The sequence below is a fragment of the Pelmatolapia mariae genome, linkage group LG7 (assembly GCF_036321145.2).
Source record: "Pelmatolapia mariae isolate MD_Pm_ZW linkage group LG7, Pm_UMD_F_2, whole genome shotgun sequence".
NCBI lineage: Eukaryota > Metazoa > Chordata > Actinopteri > Cichliformes > Cichlidae > Pelmatolapia > Pelmatolapia mariae.
In genome coordinates this window covers 32,059,486-32,078,677 of record NC_086233.1, presented here as the reverse complement: position 1 = coordinate 32,078,677, position 19,192 = coordinate 32,059,486, and the positions used below count along the sequence as shown (strand labels likewise).

The window sequence follows — 19,192 nt, the reverse complement described above, 5'->3', positions numbered from 1 at the left end:
ATTTAGCAACACAAAGCCTTTCAAACAAACACAAGTACTTGGGCATGCAGTATGTATGAACATATACTGTACATTATGAAAAGTGTTGTATCCACAAGGTGTTAAGGTATATATTATTTGTATGTATGTGTATGTGCTTGTTGCATTCAAGCATATTCACATATACGGCATGTCTCCTGTAGAATTACAGTGTTTTTCTGAGATAGCCGATATTTCTATGTGTCTGTTTTGTTCTTGTGCTATTCCACAGAGGCCGAGCCAAGATATTAACAGTCAATACTTGCACGGAGCATCTAAACCAGTGCAATTTATAAGGCCTTGTTTTGCTGATACAGCCTAGCTGTCAAAATCATCAGTGTGTGCATACAAACACCGGTCCTTCTGGAGGCACGGAAATGCATACAGAGCAGACACCCCACACATCCCAAGAATGAGACGAGGAAAGAATTGAATCTCACTCTCTCTATTGCTCTCTGTCTCCCTTTTTTCTTTTTCTCTGGCTGTTTATCTTTCTCTGCCTCTCCAACCCCTCAATGCTTCATGCCATTCAAAGATTATCTTGTTTTCCTCTTCTTCCACAGCGGCAAACCCCATCAAGCTGGGATTTGTGTGGAAAGCAGTCATCCATTTTTGCTCTGTTTTTATAAATATTCTACAGTATTAAAACAACAGCTGATATTATGTTATATGTTGTATGACAGCATCAAATGTAGAGTAAAATAAAACAAAACAATCAAAAAAAAAAAGAATAAATTTACTTTTCAGGAAAATAAGAACAAACAAATACATTCAATTGCTTGATGGGTGACATAGTTTTACACTTGCAAGTTTCTTGCATCAGATGAAATCCATATTTCTGTTAATGTGGAACTTTAGTATGCACCTACTTTACCAGCAATATGTTTCCCTGGATAGCCACCATTCTTGTATTCTCAACTAACCATGTCTCTGTGGATTGCTGTACACATGATATCTCTTCCACATTTATAGATCATTCATTTCAATTGGCCACAATGGATATGCCAAAACCCTACAGAGACAGATAAAAGAGAGGAGTGAGATTTTAAAGGTATCAAGGACTGATATGTCAAACTGATAAACCCCACAGTGGTTTCTCTGGTGGCCCTATCTAACATACCTGTTTGTATCAAGCTACACTGTCAATAGCACTCAGTGATTTGATCTCTGCCTCTGGGTCCTGTGATAATTACACTGCTGGAACATCAATGAGGATTTATTGGGCTTCACTCCAGAGTGCACAAAAGAGCTTGCCCTTAATCTTTGTGGGGTAAGAGCCTTCGACTTGTTAGCAACGTGTGAAAAGCCCCATCGTTTCTTTATCCTTGACTAATCATTAGTGGAAATTAGCATGAACAAGGATGGAGTGAGTGTGGATGATGTGTTAAGAAAAAAAAAATTGAGAAGTGCTCCCAAAGTGAATTCTCCAAAACAAATGAGCCACATGTGACTATGAGTGCAAAATGAAGGGGTTCAATTGAGTATCAAAGTCATGTAATTATTAGTAAATAAATAACAATAGTTAAAATCTAAAAGTTATTATCTTATAGTCTGTGATCTATGCACATGTTTCTGATTGTGGAATAGACTTTCTTTCTTGACTTTCTTTCAAATATTTGCTAAAAGTAGGACCCAATTCGACCTATACCTATGAACTATTTGTTCACTTAACATTTGCCATGATTCGTGCATTAAAGTAACACACTGTGTGCCTCCATCATCTGGCTACAAGCTTGCCAGACTGGAAGTTATCTGAACACTAGAGATGTCACTGTACTGTACATGAAAAAACTAGGGCATGCCCTGGTCATGTCACACATGAAAAGGAGGGCTGATACTGCTACATTACAAGCCCCAATCTGAGCAGCAAAGACCCTCCTGGAAGTGAGGAAAATTCCACCTGCTGACTCTCCAGTGCACAGCTGTAAGATCTACTCCACAGAGGTGTTATCTTTCCTCATGAATCACAGATAGGAAGGTAGCACCTGTTTGCTTGTCCTGTAACATGCCAGCATGCCCTGACAACCACCATAGCATGAGGCAAATTGGGTGATATAACTGCCTGTTGTGTCTGATTAGCTTTAGTTGTTTTTAATAATTTCTGGTTTCTGTACAGTCATAGTGAGAGCTTGGTTAACACTGCCAACAGTAAGCCAGACTGGGCAGAAGGAACTGGTCCAATGGTTAGTCTCATAATCTCATAATTTATGAACAGAATTTGTAGGTGCAGCCAGAGTGTGGATGGTAGAAGGTTCAGTGGTCTTGGGATTGTGGGGCCATAGAGGTCTGGAACATAGATTAGCATGAACATAGTGGGGCAATTTACAGCTAAGTGTGAATCACGTGGAATGAGAATTAGTCCCACTATTGTCTGAGGCCATTGTTCTAAGCTAGAAAAGGGTGGCATGCCCACTCCAGGTCAAGGATGAGTTGCTGCCCCAATTGCAGACGTTTTAGTATCTCTGTGTCTTGTTCATGAGTGAGGGGAGAATGAAGTGGGAGAGTGACACTGACCGGACTGGTGTGGCATTTCCAGCAATGTGGACACACTGCCAATTTGCTGTGGTGAAGAGAGAGCTGACCCTGAAGGTGCTGATTAATAGGTTGATCTATGTTCCAGAGCTCATTTATGGTCACAAGCATATGGTAGTGACTGAAAATAAAATGGAATTGTGAAAAATATCAGAAATGAACTTTGTCTGAAGGGTGTCTGGGCTTCTTCTTAGAGATGGTGGGATGTTGAGGAGCTCAGCTCCTGTGACACCATAAAACTCTTAGAAGAACTTTGAGTAGGTCCTATGGCGCCACAACAACTCCACAAATGTGCTTTTTGTTTTGTTTTCACAACACTGCACAGTTTCCTGTGAAAAAAAATATTTTTACAATACTTGTATATACTTTCTAATACTTTCCAATATTAACTAAATATAAAATGCACGATTGTAGTGGTAGCTGGGCTCCATGTGACAATGCTTTTTCACTGTAGCCACTCTCTTTAAAGGCACCTTCATAGTCTGCTACCACAGTGATCATTGTCAGATTGTAGAACATCAATTTAAGGTTTGTCAGGAAAGGAACTTTATGTTGCTGCATGTCCTTGCAGTGATGCTGTGATTATATGAACTGGAGAGAAAGGGGAATGAGAACTAAAGCAGAAAATACCAAACACTCCACCAGCTGTATTTTCTTTTTAATTTGTTTTATTTGTGTTTTGTTGTGTGGAAACACATCTTCCATTGAACAGTGCTCATATGGAAGCATATATGACTCTTTTTTTTAGGAAAGATATTATTCCTTGGATGTACTGTAATGTGTGAATTTAACGGCTAGATTAATCATATCATTCTGAGACGTTAGGCCATAATGTGAGTGTACAATGCAGTGATGGGCTCCAGGGGGGAGAACTGCTGTACCTTATAGTCTTACTATTGGTTCAATGATTTCCTTTAATGATTTCCTCTCCTCCTCCTCCTAGGACATGCCTTTGTGGCGAGCCAATACACTGGAAAACAATTCATACAAATATATGTCTGAATAAATAGTCTTGTTGAGATATGGGCTAATTTTGTGAAAAAAAATATTCTGGTTATGTTTCCTTGTTAAACTATGGGCACACTTGCAGTAAATGAAATGTGAATCAAGAAACATGCCAATATCTTAGTGGAATTAGTATTTGACATGCCTTAGAACATAACACACCCACACACACACTGATGAGGCAGTGTCGAAGTCAGACTGTATTATGGACACATTTGCTATACATAACAATTTGATTCTAAAATGGGAAAATGCTCTTTTAAATGTGCATCAGACATTTGTTTGTCATTACCTTTAAACGTAACACAATATTACTGATGCCTTTACAGCTTGTTTTAAAGGATTTTGCAGGTTTAATGTGAAGATGAGGTTTTGACATCACCTAGGGTATGAATTTAAGTTAATGATTTGTTTAAAGTATGCTAAGCTGTTTTATGCGCTTTTGTCTTTGTGTATCTATGGTGTTTATCCCCATGTCATCCAAATCTAGGTCAAAAAAGCCAGTATGCTGTGCCCTTGGCCTAAGCCTGTGATCTCAGAGGTCTGAGCAAGGTGACTCCCACAGTGTGTAATTAAACAGCAAACTGCCTCACTAAACATGGTGCTGCCCTACTGAGCACCTCCTCGCTCTGGCATCTGTGCCTGACACCAGATCGGCTTCCTTCGGCCATTTTTCATGGCCTTCCTCAGACTGTCAAAGAACTCAACAAACAAAACAGGGGGGAAGTGCTACTACATGCTGCATCGGCCTGACATGTTACAAGTTAGGAACGTTGGACAACACAGAGAAAAGCTTTCTTTTTCATTTTTGTTGCTTCCAGCTAAAGTAACACATTTCAAAATACCTAATTATAATGTGCTTGCCAGACCTCTGAGGTGCCAGTTATTAGATGCCAGCAAAGAGCAGACTTTGAAGACAAGGTATATGTATTCCTTAAGAAAAAAATGAAATTGGAAAGGACATGATGTATTCTTAATTCTTTTAGTTCTTTTGCATTCCATAAAACTCAGCTACCGACTCATTTCAGATAGCTTTATATTTTTCAAGAAAGAAAGAATTTGTTTAGCCCACAAATTTGAGTGTTACTATGTCTTCAGATCTTGTTGGGTAGACTACATTGTCTGGCTCTACTTTTCCAAGTAGAGCTACAGTTATTATCATCTGAAAAAAAAGAGAAGACAAGAAAAAAATCTTTCAGGGACAATTAAATGGTGAATGTTGAAGTAGTGGGAATTGATTTACAGATCTTTTGTTTCTGTTTGTATCGTCATTGTTAACCATTTCCCTCACTGTATAGACGTAGGAAACAGCATGTGTGAATATTGTGGTAAAGCTTTTTGTTGGCGTCCTATAAAGGTAAAAAAGCAGCAAAGCCATTCGGAAAAAACTTACATATTCTGCATTCCCTGATGGTTAAGTGACCTCTGCAGAAATCTTATTTGAAGTCAAGCCAAAAATCAGAGGTTTTCCACGTGTAACATGCTACGAGCACACAGTGCAGATTTGAATACAACAAAAAGGCCACGCTGTGTGAGTTCAAAATCAAATACTCTCTCACTGAGCTACAAGTAATGAAACCTTATATTTGTGTGGGTTTGAAAATGATTCTGTGCATTGGTGTTTAACCACAGTCACCCGTATGAAATAGCCTGAGACCATCTGCGATTTATGATTTGCTCCCAGCCTCTGGCAAGCCAGGCTGAATAATTTACATTGTGCTGAGGCCTACGTGCCCAGAATGTCTGATGCCAAAAATAGAGGAATGAGGGGAGAGAGTGGGATAAGGGGACGGAGTCAGACGATCTACCACTGCTGTTGGAATGTGGCACAAAGTGGGTGTGTCAAGGGAACGGGTAGCATGGTGAGTAATTGGCCAAACATGCTGAGTCACATGTAAGCGCTCTTGTGTCTGTGCTCTACTACAGTGTCACCATGACACGATAAACACCATGTGCAGGAAACACTGTCTACTTGATCTTCACCAAAGAGATGCTCGCACTGAGTCTGTAATCCACAAGTCAACAATAAAGTTGGTGGAAAAGATGAAAAGATTTTTTTTCCGTCAACTGTCAAGTACTATTCATTCAGCTCAGATGAAAGTCAAATGGGAAGCATCAGACAATAAAAATGACTCTACAGTGCACAAGTCCTAGAATAACAAATGTAGATGAAAGAGAGGCATGAAAAAAAAGTGTTTTGGACTATTCAGGAAATCCGTAGAGGTGTTTGTGTGTGTACATGTTTTGAAAAAAAAAAAAAGCCAGTTTTTCCCCATGTGTCTCCTGGCTGTAACCTTCAATGGCTTTGGCTCTGTCACAGGTGAATGCACTTTGAAAAAGGTGCAGTCCCCAAAACCTGCAAGATGAGGAGAAACCAAAAAAACATAATAATCTTTTTCTGTTACAGTTATCCACAGAGTTCAAAAGGTCAAAAGTAAAAAAGATTCATTAACATTGATGGAATTACAGAAAATAATGAGATACAATATAATAATGGCTTAATGATATTGCCTCTACAGAAACAGGAGTACTATTTATCACTAACATAAAATGTGTCCTTGAGGATGCTTTTCTTGTGTCTTTGAACACAAAAGTAAGCAGGCAAACAGTGATCCTATTCTGCGATAATCTTCAACTTGTGCCAATCAGCCAGCCTAATCACACTGGGGATTTAATGAAAGTGGAGGACCACAGGCGGCACAAAGTTAAACTGAAGCAGATAAGAAACTCCAGTGGCCTGTAATTGGACCTCATTGATCCGCTGGGTTTATTGATCCTTATCATCTCACATTATGTAAATTTTTCCTCCTCTCAGAGCATTAAAAGACACCCTTGTGTCTTTGCTTTTGACCCCACATAGTTGTAAAAAGGTTGTCGGTATAGAGGAAATCATGGCTACAAAATTCACAACATATGGTGTACTTGCAAAAGTAAACTTGGGTAATTTGTGTACATTTATCTTCTCTGCACAATTGAATTTATATTGAATTTTGTATTTCTTTTTCTTATCTTTCTAATTCTTTCTTTTCTCATATTTTATTTTATTACTGGAGACTCTCTTTGCCTACCCATGTTCTACCCATGTGAGCTTATGTCCGCAGAGACCCCATGGGCAGTTGACAGATGGCAAGGCACTGCCATACACAGATGCCCACCTCTTATCTCTCACATCTTTGCCAAGACAAAACACATGAAGTAGGCATGGAATCAAACATTTGAGGGAACAAAATCTGGAGAGAAACACTGAAACAGTGCAAAGCTGTAGTATGTCTAATCAGCAAAATTTCATACCGTCAGTGTTGTCACGTCTGGTACAGCACCGTGCAATTATTTTTTGTGTGTGAAAGTACTGTTGAGGTAAATTGATTTAAAAGTGTAAATAATCTGAATTTTTAAATTCAATAAACATGTGAATGCTTATGCAGACACTTCCTTTTCAGTTATGATCAGGTATACTTTACATTTTTGGACTAGTCAGAGTTCATCCTTTGCTATTTAAAAGTCTTAGAAGAACATGGAACACAACAGCAGCCGGTATAGGTTTTTTTTTTTTTTTTTTTTTACTTGCAAACCTATATTTGCATTTTTGAAAAATGAAAATCTAAACTGATGTGAAGCAATGTGAATGTGAACATTTACTAAAAACTGGTATTAATGACCTAATTTTACAAAGAAAAATGCAGAAGCTAATAACCAAAAAGTCATTATGATTTCAACAGTCATAATTGAAAATTAAATCACATTTTTCGTAACAAGTTACTTACACAGCCCAAAAATATTAATAGTAATAGAACAAAAAAATGTAATGTTCATTTTTATGTTCACTGGTAATGAATGTTCATTTTGTACAGATATTAAAGGCAAATGGATTTGTATTTACATAGCACTTTTCTACTCTTACTGAGCACTCAAAACACTTTTACATTACAAGCCGCATTCACCTATTCACACTCACCTTCATAAAGCACTTTTTTCTGTGCACTTTAAGCACTTTTTCTCTATCACACACACACACACAATGGCTGCATTAAGGGCAATTTGAGGCTCATTATCTTGCCTGGGGACTCTTTAACATGTGGACATGGGATCAAACCACCAGCCTCCCAATTAGTACCATATGAATGCCTATATGTGGTGGATAAAATGTACATGCAATTCAAAAAGACAGAGCCATGAATTGGAAAATGGTTGGCCAGGATATATAGTCAGTAGGGTGGAACATGCTCCACCACTGATGCAGTCTAATAACCATAAGAAGATAAGAACATTAGCACGACATGTAAACTCTATCTATCCTTGTGCAGTCAATACAAATAGAAGCCTTTTATCCTGCTTGTTTACATGCTTCAAACACTTTACATATGTCTGGTATCATGTATGTTCAAGCCCAAACATGTCAGCTCCAACCTGAACTGCAGTGTGTGAAACACAGCACTCCAGATTGGAAGCCAGCTTGGGGTAAAGGTTAATGGAAGCAACCTGCAAAACAGAGATTTTCAACATCTGCTGTGGCAACCTTGGCAATGTAACATTCTTTGTACCAAAAACATTTTTTTTTAAATATGGGGCTACAATAAAAACTTTTATTTTCAAAAGGCTCAGTGTTCACCATATAAGCTGTCCCTGGATATTTGTTTGAGGATTCACATTCATAGGTGAACCTGAGAAACTCAGTGTCAGGTTGAAAATTGCCTTGAGGCAGGCTAAGACGATTCTGCCAGGCTTAAGATCAGAGGAAATGGAAAAAGAAAAGAACACTAGAGAACAAGTCCCAGTCTAATGTGAACATGGGAAGGACAGGACGGTGCTGTCTCTCACCCTGGAGAGAGCCTGAAAATATCTTCTGTTGTCAGAATCACTTAGAAAGAACACAGTGCACAAGTTAGGGCCACACATTTTACCCATACAGGTAGGTCACCAAACCATCCACAGTCATTTAATTCATCTTATATTCAAATCCCTGCAAAATAGCTTTCTTTTAAATATTTAGTATTGAATTATTGTAGAATTATATAAGTACCATGTCAGTCAAACTAAGTATATACAGATAAGCATGTACACATATTTCTGTATTATTTTGTTTTCCAACAGATTAACTTATAGGCTTACAGACAGCTTTCAGGCAATAAAGATTACCTCTGCATCTGGCATTCACTCATTTATAAGACAAGTCATTTCCTGTGTCAAATATCACTAGAATGTGTACAGTATACACTCGCATTAAACTGAATATTTCACACCAGAACACTGAGATCCTGCTGTATTTTTATAATGTTATGAGGATAATGCTAATCTCAAAAGAGGGTGATAAATGCATTTCTTTAGAATGTGAAGGATAATAGTGAGGGAGCTCAAAAAGCAGTGCTATTGAAATCACCTTGACACTTAACGACCTGAAAAATTGTTCAGTGTGAATGTTGCTGGGCAACAAACATAGTTACAGCCATGGTTGAATGTTTTGGTAAATTTTATCTTTAAAACTACATTTTGTTGCAGGTTGACACAATTTCCCAAGGCAGTGAACGGTTACACTTGGCTGTATATTGTCAAAACAAATAAAAAGTATTTTACATGAAAACAAAGCATAAGATATAGTTTCTGTCCAAGCAGCCAACTCATGTTTCTTCTTCTGTTTTTGCACCTTTTTTACTTGTCAAATACTATCTATCCAATAGGCACATAAATCAACAAGTGATTCATTGGCAGAGTAAAAAGGTAAACTTAAACTTTACAGTTATAGTTCTTTAGAAGAGAAATCACAGCTGTAGCCTATGGGCTGGCACAGCCTGTATCTCCATAACTTCACAGGGTATTAATTGTTTCAGCACCGTCAGCAGAATGGCCTCTGCTTGTTGAACTGAATCCAGAAGTTAAGTCATCAGCCAAATTGCATGGGCGCAGATACAGCGGCTGAACCACAGTGCAAGATGCTTAATTTTAAGATGGTATTGGAGGTTGTCTGGAAATGTTAAGTGATATCCTGAAAACAGGTGTAGAGCATAGCAATAAATCTGAATTTGGCACAATAAATCTCAATTTCACTGATTAATTCCAGCCATGATAGTTGGAATAAACTGGTAAAAGTAAGATTTGACTATTTCTTTCCAAATCTTTATGACAGTGCCCTTTTGTCTAAACACAATTAAATCTGCATGACTTCTTCATCTCTGTATATTGTATTCTGTATATATGTTACTTATTTATTGTGTTTTGCTTACCTTTTTTTAGCACTGATGTGGGACAGTACTACAATTTCTTTGTACTATTGTACAACACATGACTGTGCAATGTCAATAAAGAGTTAAACTTAAATTTTGTCTTGCACTACAAATTGGAAAAGTGGATCCTTTTCAAAGATCTAACTGACACATGAAACACTGTGGGTAGGGATCATGACATATTTCAAATTCACGGAAAAAGGTTACAGCAAAGAAACAGGAACAGAGGTGCCACTGGAATTTACAGTTTGTCACAGACACTCTTAACACATCACCACTGACTTCTAAAAGCAGTGTTTTAGACCAAATAAAGATGGTCTGAATTAAAGTTCAAAACATACACTCTAAAGACAAAAGTAGAAAGCCATGCAGTCTCCTTTGTAAACATTTTTGAAAGAATGGGCCATTCTAAAGAGCTTGCAGTGTTGCAGTCAGTTTGTGAAATTCCTCCTAGATGTTCCACCATTAACTGGTATTAGTTGTATTATTTCTGGTAAGTGGTATTATTGTAAAGTGAAAGTATTAGTATTTAGTATTTAGCAACTTGGTCACAAATGCTAAATGTTTTCCATGGTCAAGCAGTTCCTGTAGGTGCAATGTGTAGGTGGCCAAGAACTTTTGTCAAAATCTTGATATTAAAAATGTATGGTATTTTTAAAAATGTAAAATTTCCCTAAAAATATGTTAGTGTGACATGGGTTAATAGGTGGAAATTTATATGAAAACTTGTTATTCATTCAAGTAAAAATGAATCTATAATGCAGTGTGCAAAAGAAAAATGGGGTCAGAATACTTACTAAAGCAGTTGATGTCAGTATAAGAATGCAGCTATGTCTGAAGAAAGGGCAACCATATATTAGTAACCCAGAGCAGATGCAATGGACATTAAACATTCAGCTGGCCATTTCTTTCTTAAACACACAAAAGCTTTAAAAGGCCACCGGGGTCATGCAGAGGGAGAAGATGTCAGTTAAATACCACTGCATTTTCAATGCAAATTATTGAAAATGCAGTGGTATTTAAGAATTCTGGTATTTTGGGGTGACGCATTTTCTGTAACATATTAAGCAAAAATAAAACAATAATAATATTAATAATGTTGCATGTAAACTGAGATAAAAGAGTTTAGTCCTGAAAGTTCTAGAAAGGCGTTGGTTAGCAACAAAATAACAATCTTTAAATTCAGCACCATGGACAGCATCATTCAGCAGTTTGCATAGATCCTCTGTATGGGAATATATTAGAGCTGCCTTTGCAACGTGCCCATTCTCTCAAAGTTATGTATATATGTATAGGATACTTGCGTTTCTTAGCTTCGTATCACAAACTTAATAAGCACCCTAGAAAGGATCTCAAGCATAATTCAAACAACTAAAGCAAAGTGCTAACCAACAACCATTTCTGAATATAGTCCAAAACTCACATACATGAAACATGAATACTAAAGTTCATTCCATTTAGTTATCATCTAGCAGTGCAAACTATCAGTGTAAACTGGCTTTCATAAGTAATAATAGTAAAAAAAATCATACCACCAAAGCATGATCGTGACGACACTGGACGAGCTCCTGAATCGTTCTCTCACCAGAAGAGGGCATTCCGATTCTGCCTGACAAAGTTGCTTTGACATGTAGACGTGATTAACAACAGCGTCATGCTGCATTTCAAACCGAGCAACAACGAGAATCAAAGGTTTACAAAAAGGTGGATATTTGAAGATTTGACTATCTCGTGATACTCGCTGACAGCGTTTACAACGACTTGGGGATATCCTCGCCTTACTTTCCTGCGCGCTATGCGCGGATCGTACTGAGCATCTCTGAGAACAGAGACGCAGAGGTTTATTAGGAATCTGGGGGCTGGCTGAGCCTACTGGAACATTACATCCCGCATTTTTTTTGCACACCGTCACTATAATTGTGAAGTTGTTTTTTTTTACCTGGATATTCGCAAAATCTGCATGTGTAAGACTGACATGACTTACTCGGATGTGGCTTCGGTATTATCTGCACCTAATGCAGTACTCTTTCTGGCTGTTACTTGAAAAAAAGAGAGTGATCCTTTGCAGCGAAGAGATGGATAAGGAATTCTGAACCCGGATTTTTATCCCTTTATTTCGGAGTTGGAAGTAAATGACATTCGCCCCGGTTGATTTGCACGGTTAGAGATGCAGAACTAAACCGGATAGTGCACCCAGGTCCGGGAGAGTAAAGGGCAGGTGCGCTTTGGAATCGGCGGCTGCGCGGAGAGACAGGGCTAGTGGATTAGAACGATACCTGACTGTGGAGAGCGCGTCATGCGGATTCGGATGTCGCGCACTAGAAGCCGTTAAAACCTGTAGGCTGGAGCTAACAGATAAGCGGATATGGGTAAGTTTGTTTATGCCTCAATCTTTTCGATAGCGTAAGTTAATGTGAAATACACTCATTTTTCTCCTTCCTCTTAAAACAGACCACAATTATCTTCTTCTTTTATTCCAGAATAAACCTGCTCTGAATCTGATGTTTAAAAACGCATGTCTTTTCAAATGCAGCGTGTTAACATCCAATAAGCGTTATGGTGCCGTTCATTAAGTGGTTCGTGAAGCTTGTGGAATGTGGTTGAAACCCGTGCTGTTGCCTGTTAGTCGCAGAGCTGCAGTGTGCTTTTCCTCCATTTCCTGACGGTGTGGCTTATTACAGACATATAATAGTTAATTCGTATTTTTCAACACTGTACGATAAAAGATTCGGTGCAGTAATCAGAACAAAGTAATTAAACATGTTTGCCCAAGTGATGACTGTCCATTGTTTTCCTTACTAGTTAGAGTGGCTGGCTCATTGACATGGACCGGAATGCTAATCACGCTAAATGTTGGAAGACAGTCAACTTTATAAAGCGTGGTCCTGCATAATCATTTTTGTCTGATCTGTATGCATGGAGCCCATTGTCCAGTCGCAGTCACTGCTCCCCAAAACTCTTCTAATCAGAGTCCATCCGGTCTTGCTGACTTTTCCTTGCAAACCATTCAGATAACCGGTATTGTGAACCTGCCATGAAGAGGGAATCTCCAAATTGGGCATATGGCTGTATGTCTATGTATCAGTAGCCTACTATGTATTTGAGTGTGTGTGTGTGTGTGTGTGAGAGAGAGAGAGAGAGAGAGAGAGAGTGTTGTCTCCCCCTCTTCACTAACGCACAGTCATATATGTTTCCGCATCTTGTTCTCACTTCTGATTAGAATTTACCATTTTCCCTGTTCTTTTTCCCCTTACGCCTGCGCACAGTTACAAGCTCATAAACCATACCCACCACCCACTCTTTCCTCTTCCATTTGTCCATTTCTTGGAATTTAACAGTTAGATTTTTGCATTCTTTTCCACCCCTCTACAATTCCTCAAATGCCATTAGTGCATTTCCTCCGTCTGATGTTATTATCGGAAGCAGGCAAAGTCCACATTCTTAACTAACATACAGATGAACAAGATCACTGGTGAGGCTGTTCCATTAATTGTGAGACCACATGATATATCAACCCACAGTAGGGTACTGCACCACATCGATATATTCTACAAGAGCACACAAAGGCTGCAGGAGCTCAGAGGCATTGTGCATTAGATGTACTGATGTACTAATTGAATAAATCAGTTTTATTTCCTTTTTTGTTAATTTAATAATGAATTTCAGATATTCAGAAATTCTTGTACAAAGTGTCAACCACATAGCATGCTTTTGCCCACTATTATTCGATGATTGCATGGCGCTGTATTCTCACTCATCCACCAGTCTAGCTGACTGGGATGCTCTTCATTAACAGCATGCAATGTACTTATGTTTCATGGACCATATCATTAGAGATCTACTTTCGGAAAGGGAACAGTGGGGTAGGGACAGCTAAAAGCCACCGCTTGAGATGGAATTGCATGGGTTTAAGATAGGTTAAGGAGCTCTAGATAACCTTTTGCATATGGTTATCTAGAGCTCCTTAACAAAAAGAAAAAAAGACAGCTGTCCTTATAAACAAGAAATAAAATTGTTTAGCTGTTAGTTTGTGTTATATTTTAGTCTTTGATTTCAAGTTCCAAGTAGTAATCTAGTGTAGCAACAGATGACATTTGTTGGACCTGTGCACTTCAGGTGAACCAGGTAAACAGAGAGGCTAAACAGGCCCTTGAGGGCAGCAGTTCTTTAACACCATAGATGTGGCTATTTAAAAAGGAAAAAGGAAAAAATTCAATGCCAGAATGGACTTTTGATCTGACATCTAGTATCAATATCAATACCTGTTTATGGAAGGCATTGGTTGACTACAGCTTGAGATAGTTCTTGTGCTTAGAACTGTAGACAATTGTCACACAAAGTCAGCCATGATTGTTTTGTTTCACAAGCCAAATTTCAAACAGAAATGAAAAGAAAGTTACAGACCCCATGTGGTTCAGTCTGATTGTTTATGAAGATGGCACTTAAAACAGCTGCTGCACAAAGTTTTAACTGGAAAAGAGAGAAAAAAAATGTTTTGATGTGAGAATGCCAGTCTACAGAGCTAAGTTCTCCTAGGTACATCAAACAAAGAACTATTATAGATGATATTAAGGAAGCTAAATTAGTGCAAAAGGGTATATTTTCTACTGCTGGATTAGGTTAATAGTAACAAATACAAAGCATGTTAAGGAACCTTACTGGAGTAATGGGTTGAAAATATGATGTGTGGAGCTTGGTTTTTTGGGGTTTTTTTTTTCCTTCTTTGGTTGTCAATTAATCTATACAAGCTATGTTAAGATGACATAAAAGATGATAGAAAGCACAGTGTTGTATGAGGCTACAGGCAAATTTGTATTGAACTTAAAACAGAAATTGTATTACTAGTTTTTCGCTGCCGTCAAAATATCACTGCAACCACAAGAATTTTGGTTACATGCCGTTACTTGCAGCAATATGTTGTGTTGTTACAGTAACCATAATGAAAAGCACTTTAGGGAGTTCAGAGAGGAATTTGATATGGCCAGAGACTTACTCCACTGCACTGCAGTGAGTAGAGAGGACTGATTACTTATTCTCTGACTACCTTCATGGAACTATTGCCACCAAGGGAAATCAGGAATCAGACAAGGGGCAAAAACAAAACATCGTCTCTCTCTCTCTTTCTCCTTCTCTCTCTCTCTTTTTCGGTCTATTTGTCTCAGTATATACGCATATCTATGTGTGCTTGTTTGCACACGGTATTCTTGACAATACTCCCCCCAGTGCTTTTCTACTTGGTTTCTAACAAACACAAGACAGGCTTACAAGGACACAATGTTTTCCAACAACTGTTAAAATGAGTCCAACTTGGCAGGCCTTGCTATCATCTCAAAGATAATTGGAGACTAATAGGATGGCTTAGGCTGATTTGGGGACGTCCTTCCTTATGTTTTAGGCTACTCCCCAGTCTCTGTGCGCAGTCAAGACTTAGTCTGGTTGCAGTTTTGTCAATGACAGGCAGCAAATAGCAATGAACCACTTGTGTGCACTCAAAGTGCACCAGTTAGCGAGTCCATTTGCCAAGTTATTAAGCTACATTTGGTTTTATTTTAGGTCAGCAGTAAAGTGCACTTACTCTCTCTATGTGTTAGGGTTGAGAGGCAGAAATAGCTATCTTCTCGTGCTGAGGACAGCAGGGCTGTCTGCTACATAACTAAGCATTACACACATGCCTTTGGACAAACTTTAACTGTGACACATCCATCTCCATTAGATTTTGAAATAAAACTGCTCAGAGTGACGGAGAAAAATGATAAGCGCAGATCTATACATTATAAAGAACAATAAACTCTGTCCAAGAACAATGTTCATCATAAATGGTGACTCTCACCACAAGCAAGAAAAAAGAAAAAAAGAAAACATGGCTAGGAAGTGAAAATGGAAATCAAGCAGGGAAGTGAAAAGGGCTGAGAGGATGATTTTGACCACATACATAAAATGGACGGCACATTATAAATACATTCTTATGGTACTGAGGGTTCAAGGGCATGTGAAACCAGCATATTTTAAGCACGATGGAATATAAAGGAGAAATTGTTCATCTTGATGCAGCAGAAGAACAGTAATAGTGAGGGGAACATCAGGTTAGATGTAAAAGAAACACCAGTCCTTTGAGTGACACCTCAACGGGTGACTTGTGCTCCTTTGTGAATATGATTAGATGAGTAGTGGGGAAGGAGATGACTTACAGAGGCATTAGAGCATAGAGCTCTCATTAAACCACATACAGTGTCAGTAAGGGGAAAAGGGTGTTGTGTGAGGCAGCTTTAGTCTTTAAGAGATGACTCTTCTAATAAAGTAAACATATTATGCACATGAGACAGGAAAACAGCAGGGGTTACTTCTTTATTCTTAAATGCAAAATTTAGAAAACATAGATTTGATAACCTCCGAGTCTAAAGTGTTGTCTATTGAAATACCTTTGAATGCACATGAAACATCACACATGAGTATTCTTGTACATCAGTATTTGTCTATTTACTTTACCAGTCTTTTTTTTCTGTTTGCCTCTGAGGCATGACAGTAATGACAAGTGAAAGTTACATTCACAAATGTTAAAGCAAAAACCAAATTGTCTACATTTAGAAATACTGCATGTTGTGATCATCGTCTTTCTCTCTCTGCAATATTTATGTTTACCTATCACAATAGTAAGATCCAAGATGAAGAAACATGATTGATGTATCTGCTAGTATAATCAATAGCCAGCACAAATTATCTGCAGTGTTCTATGGTTCCCTCCATCTGTAAGAAATGATGAAAGATTCTTTTGAAAACAAACAATAAGTGTGTCTCTATCCATCACACTCTTAGACACAGACAAATACACATACCATACCCATATGGGATCGGCAGATGCTTGGCAAAGAGCAAAATGGCTATGTTAGATACCATATGCTACATGATGCCTCTCAGCCACTTTATGTCAGGCACTCATTTATGACAAATCCTGTTATGATTACAAAAAAACCCTACAAAATTTAAATCACCAACACACCAAAGCTATCCCCAAAGTCTTCCATGTTTTAACATATCTCTGCCATATAGACATATTCTACATTTTAAAACCATGGACAACTTCCGTTCTGACATAATAACCTCTTTCATTGTGATGATTGTCATCAAGTCCACACTTGATGATCTTGCCTTGAGTAACACAAAGAAGTGAATTCCCTCATACTACCTCCCCAAAGAGAAAATCAATGTATCTTAACAACAGATCATTATTGGCTCTGTAAAGGGGAATGTTTGTACTGGAAAGAACCCGGTCACATCACAGAACAAGGAGTAATATCACAGGGACTTAATCCTTTTCTTCACTTTTGAACTAGTTTTTAAAACAGAAAATGTAACCCCAAAACCAAGAATTCTGTGCATTCACAACATCCGACTCTTTAAAAACTAAGAATTCTATGCATCATTCACATGCGGCCATGACATTCTCCACAGATACATTTGGATTTTAGGTGGTTGTTTTCTACACCAGAGGTGAGCTGTGTGTTCCCATGGGGTTTATTCAGATTTTTATATTTGGACCTGTGGAAAGCAGAAGTGATGATTCACACGAAATCTGTACTGCTCTGTTTGGTTAAAAATGAAATGTCTGGAGTTTAAATTGAAACGCCTCCAGGATTGCATACACAACCATAAGCTCTTGAATGTTAATTTATTCTTTGCGGGCTCCCTTTCATGACTTATCTGTTCCTGCATTTAGTACAATGACTGCTTATAGGACAATGGAATATAAATGCAGATAAAGATATGATTGTGTAAAGTTTCTTCTCTCAACATTGATTTTCAGTGTGTATTCACTGTAAACTTGCAGAGACAATGACATCAAAAATAACTGATGTCAACTTTGCTATATAAGTAAATAACATTTCTTTATATCACTTATTGATAGTGGAATCCCTAACAAAAGTAGATTTTAAGGCAGTGCATTCTTAAATTATTCTTTGGTTGAAGGGTTAAATTTTTTCCTTTTCTCTATGTGTTTTTCAGATTTTAATCTCATAGTAAAAGCTAAGATAATGATCCTGAAAATAGATTGCTATTCCTTTATAGCTCAGAAATTATGGTGCTTTGTTAGGAAGGTGCTGCTGTTCTAAAACCAGCATATTGCAAAGATATGCATCCACTATTCAGTTGTCTAGGAACACGATAATGCAATGTGGGGGTCCATTAAAATAATTGTTGATTTGAGATTGTGTACCACGGTGATATTGTTGTATCATAAAATCCAGATTTGCACATCCACATTCAGCCCTGAATCTCCTATTGTACCACACCCCAAAGGTGTATTCTACTGGATTATAATTTGCTGATTGGAAAGGCCATTGAAATCCATTTAACTCACTGTCAACCATTGAAGTGAAATGACTTTTGGTCATGACATGGTCCACATTATTATGCTGCAAGTAGTCATTAGATGATAGAAAATTGCAGCCATAAAGGAATGCACACGGTCAGCAACAATACACAGGCAAGCTGTGGCATTTACGTGATAAATAACTGGTAGTAATGGGCCCAAAATGTGCTACGAAAATATTTCCTACAACATTGGAGAAGGTTAAAAGGTAGAGTGGAATATCCACTAATCCAAAGGTCAGTGGTCGGGTTTCTCCAGTCTGCATATTGTAATGTCCGTAGGCAAAATTCGGAAACCCCAAACTTGCACATTTTTATCAGCTATGCACATATTTGGTAGGAAAATTACAATGCATATCAATTAATCAAGTGTTGCCGATTAGAAGCATGTGGCAGCAATTTACCCTCTTGAAATCTATGGAAGCAGTAAGAGCGTACTTTTCCCCACTGCATGTAGTCTGCACAGCATTTAGGCTTTTAAAGAAATAACATTTAGTGTAATTGTTCATCTGAGGTTGTTTTTGCATAATTGTAAATCAGATGAGTGGCTAAGAAAATGGATCCTTCATCCTTAACAGCACTTATGCTTTGTCCTGACTTTCTTGTTTGGTGAAGTTGGTTTTAAGCTTTTTAAATATGTTTGCTGTACTGTGAGGGACTTTTCCTTCAGATGCATCCACAACAATTCCTGTGTTTATTACGGAGGTCAAAAAGTTCAGTTTTTGTATTAGTATACTGACTTCATAAGTAAAAATAGTCATCCAAATGTATAAGTGCAGGTACAGCACTTGATGTTTACCTGAGGACACTTCATCAGAAGTTGCTGCTAAAACTGCTAAGATTGTGGCCCCTGTTCGTGGGTAAAAAGCCATGTCTGGGTGTGAATAAATACATTTTCTGTTCACTCATACAAAAAAGAAAAAATGTATTTGTTTATAAAATTAATTAAAAAATATGGCTTAAATGTTTTCGAATTTGTATTAAGTCTTTTCTTTATAACCCCCCCTTCTTTTTTTGTTTTTTCTTTTCCATTTTGTTTTGTCCCTCTCCCT

At 37.9% G+C, this 19,192-nt stretch overlaps 1 protein-coding gene across 2 annotated transcripts in view; it reads left to right on the top strand.

Annotated features, from left to right (window-relative positions):
- The first annotated feature begins 11,414 nt into the window (after positions 1-11,414).
- LOC134630977 (leucine-rich repeat transmembrane neuronal protein 4) overlaps positions 11,415-19,192 on the top strand; it is a 96,668-nt gene continuing 88,890 nt past the window's right edge. For both annotated transcript variants that reach the window (XR_010094342.1, XM_063478836.1), the window contains exon 1: positions 11,415-12,142. Coding sequence is in view for 1 of the 2 variants with exons in the window: in XM_063478836.1 (XP_063334906.1) it covers positions 12,139-12,142 (4 nt within the window). In the remaining variant the exon portion in view is untranslated. The remainder of the gene's footprint in view (positions 12,143-19,192) is intronic.